The 8,426-nt window shown below is 37.6% G+C and overlaps 1 protein-coding gene across 2 annotated transcripts; it reads right to left on the bottom strand.

Moving 5' to 3' along the window:
- Positions 1-610: 610 nt before the first annotated feature.
- LOC116001519 lies at positions 611-4,096 on the bottom strand. 2 transcript variants are annotated; one of them, XM_031241394.1, is made up of 4 exons: positions 3,330-4,096; positions 1,893-1,948; positions 1,600-1,792; positions 611-1,186 (listed from the first exon to the last, which is right to left on the bottom strand). In XM_031241394.1, exons 1-4 carry the CDS (start codon positions 4,026-4,028, stop codon positions 833-835), a joined length of 1,302 nt encoding a protein of 433 aa, XP_031097254.1. In that variant the 5' UTR covers positions 4,029-4,096; the 3' UTR covers positions 611-832. The 2 variants fall into 2 exon arrangements, with proteins under 2 accessions (XP_031097254.1, XP_031097255.1); XM_031241395.1 differs by having other exon boundaries at positions 611-1,183.
- Between the last annotated feature and the right edge of the window lie 4,330 nt (positions 4,097-8,426).

The following is an 8,426-nucleotide window of genomic DNA, read 5'->3' as shown; positions in this document are numbered from 1 at the left end:
CCCCTTCTCCCCCCCCCCCCCCTCCCCTTAACACGCTGAAGTGTGTGCAGTGGACTAATTCACGGTACATACAAAAGTTGCGCTCACATCCTTTGCATGATATATACTGATGAACTCATACACGTTAGCATGCCCATGCACCCTTCAAAGCTATTATGCGTCTTTGATGATGTCACCAAACCAAACACCGCTCCTACATTATGAATCACGAAAATGGATGGGAATTATATTGATTTTCTAAAAATATTTATTTGGGCACTTTTCGATTTTCGTCCCTTTTTATTGTTCGCATATTAAAACCTTTTTTTTTTAGAAGAGATGAAAGACTATCATTGCAGACATTATTGTTCGCATATTAAGGCCGCCATGGCAGACAAGTTGCTCACAAAAGGTAAAATTTCTTCATCTCCATGGCCCCACATCCCGGCCAAATAAATCTCAGTGATTCAACAACCCGTTAAGTTGGAAAACTAGTATTTGATGCCCACAATGACCTCACTACATGTGTGTAATTTTCATACTGCGACTGTCAGAGTTCAATTGTGTCCTTGCCATTGCATACAGCTTAACATTATAAGACCTCGAATACCAGATTAGTGGTTGCACTAAATATCAGCCAACACAACAACATATTGCCATTAACATAAGCATGTACAAGGTTTCATTAATGATACTAACATTTTTGGTCACCATTTAACAGGGAGAATATCCATTGTCTCCACAATCATTGCAGTTAAGTGAAGCTAGCTATTTACCACTTGATAAGCATGGAGTCCATGGAGAATTTACCAACGATGATTCCTGACGACGACGAAAGTCAATTAGCGTATCACTATTGAACAAAAGGGTACCTAGATATGTAATAGTCCCTAGCACGTGAAACGCCATCTCTAGCTAGGATGCCTTCAAGATCTCCCATAATTCTCGCCAACCATATTTCTAAGTTCCTCTGGATTTCCCTGAAGTTGTTTCTAATCGAGTCGAAGGACCGCTTTGTAGATAGTTTAGCTTGGCTGTCAATTTCATCTCCGTAACAACCCTTCCCTGTTTCGGTTTGTAGCATCAACAGCATCTGACCTGTTTCAGATGCACACTTCTTCAGCCTTAATGCTTCAAGCAGAAACTCCGTTTGTCTTTGTGCTCGAAACTCTGAACTCAGTGTCGGTTCAGAAGGATCACTAGCCTGCTGTGGAATCGAACAACGTAGTCAGAAACATCGTACCTAGTAGCCTAGCACGCATAACACATCAAATAGCTAATGTAGGCCTATAGTTATCTATATATTATGTTTCTTAATCCTTAGCCTGACCATAGACGTAAAATAGAAAAGACCCTGTACCACTACGCCAGAAGGTATAGCTAGGGCTTTCATACTACTTGTTAGATCAAACGCTTACCATTACACCAAAAGCTATAGCTCATAGCGAAGGCGCAACGCAATTTTATTTTCTTATACCGCCACCAGATTTTCGAGAGGCAGGGTGCTGGACTTGGCCCTTCACCGGCCTCCGCCCAACACATAGTAATGATTAATGAAGTTAATAAAATCTGTTGACATAGTGTTACCATAAGTGCGAGATTTGGGTATGGAACCCTTACCATTCTTCTGCACAGATCATCAATTTGCCCCGAAAGGGCTTGATATCTCTTAGCCTGTTTTCGCATCAACGATGGTACCTTCGATAGATCTGTCTTACCAATTCTTTCGAGAATTAGCAACTCCTGTTCAAGTAGTTTCAGTTTTGATGAAACTCCAGTTGATTCCCCGTCTACTTTCCAAGGTGCCTCCCTTCTGCACAAGAAATATTAGCGGCCATTGCATCAGTTAGACATGTTCATCACAAAAGACAACTTTAGTTTTACGCAGACTGTTAACAAGAAACGTAATTTACCTTGCTACAAAATGTTTCAAATGATACAATGATTCATGAGAATCGTACTTCATATCCTGCAAAAAACGTATTGGGGCAATATAAGTTAGATGAACTCTGTATTAGGCATAGAAGACAAGTACTACATTGGAGGAAAATAACCGAGAAGGGAAATGTGCTTTTAAATTAAATCTTAACCATCAAACAAACTACCCGTAGTTTAAATCCAAAGCTAATTTGAAAGGGAACATAGAGGGATATGCTTTTAGTTCAAGACAAAAATATGATTTACTCTATACATCAGAAAAGGCTAAAAAAGAAGATAAGACTAAGACAACATGTAGCTAAGTTCTAAAACACAAAGGGTACGAAAAATACTATACCTATCCACTACACAGTGATGACTACTAAACAGATCAACCCGAGATCTTAAGCGGATGTCAATAAAAACAGCTTATCTTGACGGAGCCATGACGTAAATAGATACTCATTGAATTCATCAAATTTAAAGGCTAATTATTAGTAAACTCCGTCACCAATCACCATTAAAGGAAAACCATTGAGGTATATACATTACATCTACACGTGATCCCTGAAATTAGAATAAAGCAGATTATATGCCCAACTGCAAATACCCATCGTCACTAGTCCTCGTGAGAATTCATTTCCTTAGCTTAGGCTTATAGATAGATAGATATGGTACCACAGATGTTTAAGGAGGAACAGGAAGAAAGTTGCTTAACAACGACATTTGTTTCGAGGCTGTGGTCCAGGCAAGAGTACACTAGTAAACAAGAAGCAACACAAAAATTGAGTGTTTTTTTTCAGATAAAAGTAGAATCACTCCATCAGTATCCACCAAGAAGATCACCAATACTTTTAAATCTCGGATAATGTGGACAAAGAGTGAAGCAAGATGACACAGAACAAGACAAATATATGGTTATCTCTATGCACTAAATCACAGGTTTCATTAAAAAGCAACAACTCAGAGTGTAATTACTAAACCAAAAATTCAATCAGTGAAAAAAAGCATAAAGTATAATATGTTCCACTGAAAATCACAGGAACAGAAGGGTATCCTTTCACTACTCACAAAAGCAATGACTTTGGACAGAGTCCCATAAATTTCACAGAAAAATTCTTAATTTTAATCTTTGCCTTTAACTTGACAGTAAACCTTAAACTAAACACCCTCTACCCCCAACCAAAAAAAGAAAATGGAAACAAAAGCAAGTGAAAGAAAACCTTAAAAATTGAAAAAAGAGAACATGGAATAAGAAAGAACAGTGAAGGACAAGCTCAACAGTATTATAATTTTTAATTTGAGTAAGAAGACCAATTTATTAGCATAATTTAACACATGTCAACCACAACTCCACAAGTAGTTAACATCAAGCAATAAAATTTTGTTCTTTTAAAAACAAAAATTGCAAATAAAGATGAGCTTTTTAATACCTGCCAAGGACTAGCTCTTTCAGGCCAGAACTTGGAAGCAGAATTCAAGAACTCAGGATTGAACCCAATGCTTTGCCCATCACCAGTCCTCAAGAAACACTCCTCCAATCCTTCAGAAACCCCTCCAAGTTTCCCAAACCTCAACCCCATCTCAGAATGGGGATCCCCATCCCCACCCCCACCCCCACCCCCATTCTCACAAGAACCAAAAGAGGAAGGAGGGCTCCTCCCACTACAGCTACTCATGAAATTCAGCATCTCATCTCTCTCACTGATCTCCCTCTTCATCTCCTCCAAACCCTCCTTCAACTCAGCCTCAGATTTCTCCAGCTCCTCCACTCTCCCTCTCAGCCTCAAAATCTCCTCATCCCCCTCTTCAATCTGCTGCAGCAGCCTCCTCTCCTCTTGCTGCCACGCGTGGCGGTGGCTCGCGAAGATCTCCACGACCCGGGCATTTGCCTTGGAGTCCTCTTTCCTCCTCGAGAGCAGCTGCTTCAGCTGCTCCTCTGTGTCTATGAGCTGGAAAGTGAGCTCCTTGTTGTGGGTCTGGAGCCTTGAGACCAGAGAGATTGCCCGTCTGGGTAAGTGCCCAAGAAAGAGTGCGAAGCTTAGGCCTAAGTATGTTGAGAAGAGCTTCTCAAAGAGTGGTTGGGAGTGTTGGTGGTTTTCTTGATCTTGAACCGCCATTACCGAGGCCATCTTGGTCTGGTGGTGGATGACTTTGTTGGTCGCCTTTTCTGTGATTTTGGGGTTTCGAAAACTTCGATAAGTTCACTTATAAAGCCTTCTTAATTCAGCTTTGTCGTTGTGCAACAGTAACGGCAAATTATACCATGAGGCCATCTCTATTGTGAACTCTGATTTAAACAAAATGTGTTTCCAGTTAATATATTATGTACTTGTAATTAATAATTTTTGTATTCATAAACAAATTAAAAGTATGTCAAATGGTAATTATAACACATAATATCATAACTACAAACACAATTAACTGTAAGTATAAAATATGTCACAAAATATGTTAACTAACATCTTTAAAAAAAAAATCTTACAAGGCGTTTGGTTGGGAGAGCGGAATTAGGGCAGGAGAGAATTGTAATTCGGTAAGAAAAGAATAAGGTTGGAATAAAATAGAAATTGACATTATAGTGTTTGGTGTGCAAGAATAAAAATACAGAAAATTGAAAGGTAAGAAGTGACAGAATGTCTAAAATGTCCTTATGTTGTAGTAGTACTAGTAATAATAATAATAATAATAATAATAATAATAATAATAATAATGATAATGATTAAAAAATAAAAGGGTATTAAGAGAGGGGCAAAATTGTCTTCACACTAACAAATTTGCCCTCCCCCTCCACTGAATTGCAATTCATTGGGGGTATCCCATGAATTGCAATTCCTCATTTGGAGGAAATTGCAATTCCCTCCAACCAAACGGCATAATTGAACAATTCATTGAATTGCAATTCTTTTACACCCAAATTCATTCCAACCAAAGACCCCCTTATATATCTGCAATTAACAATGGGAAAATGGCATCTTTAGTCCCTGAGTTATAGAGGTAGTGTAGACTCAGTCCCTGAGTTATGGCCGCAAAATCGCATACAACCATAACTCAGGGACTGAGTCTACACTAGCCTATAACTCAGGGACTAAAGATGCCATTTTCCCATTAACAATTTATGTGTTTGTAATTATTATGTTAATTACATTTTTAATTTATTATAGAAATTGTTAATTACAAATACAAAATTTAACTACAAAAATATAATTTTAAATCAGAATTCACTATACAATATAAACTGTGAACTATGGTAAAAGAATTACAGTAACAGTAGTGTAGTAACTAGTAAGCAAGCACATGCTCTGGGCCTCTTCGTTCTGCCCATCCACTAACATGTACTGTACAATTTTTGTCTTTTGACAGTTTATGGTTGTTGAATTATACCCAATATAAGTACATCCGATCCATTTTATACCCCTTTCAATTATTTATAATTTTCAACTCATAATCTTAATCTATACCTTCCCAAAGCTATCAAGTCTGCAACAGGTGAACAGGAGGAGATGTAACTCCAGATTATGCAAGCATACTTCTCAATAAGTGCCTCATTGCCATCATAGGAGAGTAGATTTTTTGGATCAGCAAAATATCTGAATTATTATTACATTTTTCAGTATACACGTATTACATTTTTATTTTGACACGACCAGTCTCACATCTCACAGATAAAAATTGGTGATATAGTCTTATAAAAAACAATTCAATCTTGATCTATCTTCTAAAGAGAGTGCCAACTGCCAAGTAAGACATTATATATCAAACCTGACATGGTGACACTTCTCAACCATGTGCCATACTAACTTCAAGTGAGCTGGCCACTCAGTACAACAAGGTTATGCTATAGCTAATATATTGTAATTAAAAAATTTTGATAATCTTGATTAACATGGTGTAGGGAATTAGATTTTTCAAATAGACAAACTGATCAAAAAGTATAATAAATAAAGAGAAAAGAGGTGTTATATTGAGATTTTGACTAGACATTGTGGATATAATGGCCCAGTCAAATGAAAAGACCCTTGAAACTTGATGAAACAATAATGATGCATTGATACACTGCCAATAGTTGGTAGCGATAGATCCCTGGATTAATTGTTTGTGTCAACTAATGGGGGAGATAACAATTTGGAACAAGGATCTATGGACGCCATATGAACACTACGTAGTACCCCACTTGGTCCGTGTAATAACATTCATTGAGGAGAGAACGTAACCACTTTGACAATTTGGGTCTGTGGGACTCTTTGTATATAGTTTGCAATAAATGTGAATATTGGTCGCAGATATCACCTAATATTTACACCATCCAAGAATGCCTTCAAATTTGGATAAGCTCGGACTTATTGTGGCACGGATATACAAACATTTGAAGAATTTGTGGGGTTGACCACATTCATCTTTTTATTGATCTTTTTTACCGAAATTTTTGTATTAGGGCTCCGTATATTATAAACTTTAAGACTCTCACTCCATTAGTCCATTTCTATATATTATTGTAACTCTACTTTTATCCGTCATACTCTATCTAGATTATCTCTTATATATCTCTATAAATACATCTCTTCTTGTACTTTGTAAACACGACTAATCAATAATAAAAACTCTTTGTAGAAATTCATGTTCTCATATGGTATTAGTAGATCAAAACGATCCATGGTTGTCAACCCACGGTAGCCCCAATAAATATTCTACAGACAACTCATCACTTTATCTCCCTCAAACTTACCTCATCTATTTATTTATTCTGGAAAACTAGCTTACCTTGTTCATTTTCTCTGCTGTCAGAATCTCAGTGGATATGTTAATAGCACGTTCACATGGCTGACTTCCTTTGTTTATACTCTGGATGGGTGTTCCGTTGTAGCCAATCTTGCGGCTGAAAATTATCTATTATAAGGATTCCTCTATTTTTTCCATGCATGCTCATATTGTCTATGCCCAATGAAGTTATGTATGTTGCTGTGGGACATGACATGTCCCGGGCCGTATAGCAAGCTATTGAAGCTACGTTTGGGTCCTCCTCACAAGCACGATCTCTGAGTCTTCTTAGTCAGTTGTAGTCTTTGTGTCAAGGGGATTCCACTATGAGTGAGTATCTTGGCAAAGTTAAGGTTTTAATTAGATTACTTGTAGAAGTTGGCCGACCAATTGGTTTAGAAGAGTAGGATCTATACTTGTTTAAAGGCATTCACCTTGAGTACTGTGCGATGGTTTCTTCATTGATCACAAAGGAACCTGTGACAATTCAACTAAATGACTATCCCACACAACACATTAGTTGATCTACACTAATGACATTCTTTTACAAGCTTCCCCACAACCACATATTCTTGTCACTCAACTTGGACCACTTGCGACCTCATGGCCAACGCAACCTACCTAGAAACCCTGTGGTCGTAACTATGGACATAGAGGAAGCTGAGGCTGCGGTTATGGCTATAGCTATCTTCCAACGTGTCTAACAATTTTGGCTATACTACTTTACGGTGCTATAGAAGGTATTCAGGGGCCCTTAGTTTTCAAGCACACATGGCTTATTCCAACGATCTAGTTGTTGCACCGTTCTCTCAAAACTGGTTCCCAGACACTAGTGTCATCAATCATGCCACTCCGGATCCCTCCTTGCTGTAACGAGTAGAAGAATACACAAGGAACGATACTCTTCGAGTTGCTAACGACAATGGTTTGAATATTTCTAGTATTGGGCATACTTCCAAACTATCTTCTTCATGTGTCCAACAGTTACAAAATATGTCTACATATTCCTGCCCTAACTAACTCTCTTCTATCTATCAAATGTTTCACCATTGATAATAATATCTTCTTGAGTTTTGAGTTTCACACCTCTATTTTTTTTTATTATTTGTTGTAAAAGATATCAACACCAACCAAATTCTACTTAAAGGGAAAAACTCGGGGGATGGCGTTATATAAACTTCCAATACTAAATCCAGTTGCATGTATTACATCCAAAGCACCTTAACTTTGGCAAAATTGCATTGGTCACCCTCGTTCAAGAGTCCTACACAATATAGTATGTCACTGCCAAGTGTCTGAGTCCTTAAATACCATTCATTCTCTTTGTAATGCCTGACAACTTCCGATGACCACAGTTTGGTTCGAACTCAATCGTCTACTGTAGAAACCGAACTAGAACCCAGTTTCGGTTCAGGTTATGAAAAATCTAGAACTGAACAGTTCCGATTCCAAAATCGTGAATTTATTTTTTTTTAAAAATAAAGTTGGAAGTTGGGCAATGGCAAAGTTGCCAAACTATCATTCTAGTTCTGTTGTAATAGATTTTGGTTTTCACAAACATTTGGGGGTCATCCCTAGTTCTATCTAATGAGGATCATCATTATTTTGTCATTTTTGTTGATGATTACTCTCGGTATATCTGGTTGTTTCTCATGAAACTAAAGACAAATATCTATACAATTTTCGATAGGTTTAGTTGAGTGAAATTTAACTTGTAAAATTAAAGCCGTTTAGTTTGATCTAGGGGGGGGGGGGGGGGGAATTAAAAAAAA

Source organism: Ipomoea triloba, chromosome 13, assembly GCF_003576645.1.
Source record: "Ipomoea triloba cultivar NCNSP0323 chromosome 13, ASM357664v1".
Classification (NCBI taxonomy): domain Eukaryota; kingdom Viridiplantae; phylum Streptophyta; class Magnoliopsida; order Solanales; family Convolvulaceae; genus Ipomoea; species Ipomoea triloba.
The sequence above is the reverse complement of the archived record's forward strand: the minus strand, read 5'-3'. Positions and strand labels throughout refer to the sequence as shown.

Coding starts and splice junctions, on each gene's coding strand:
- LOC116001519 (XM_031241394.1), bottom strand. CDS start 4,028: ATGGCCTCGGTAATGGCGGTTCAAGATCAAGAAAACCACCAACACTCC. Junction 1,949..3,329: donor AAAGAGCTAGTCCTTGGCAG/GTATTAAAAAGC, acceptor CGTTTTTTGCAG/GATATGAAGTACGATTCTCA. Junction 1,187..1,599: donor ATGATCTGTGCAGAAGAATG/GTAAGGGTTCCA, acceptor TCGATTCCACAG/CAGGCTAGTGATCCTTCTGA.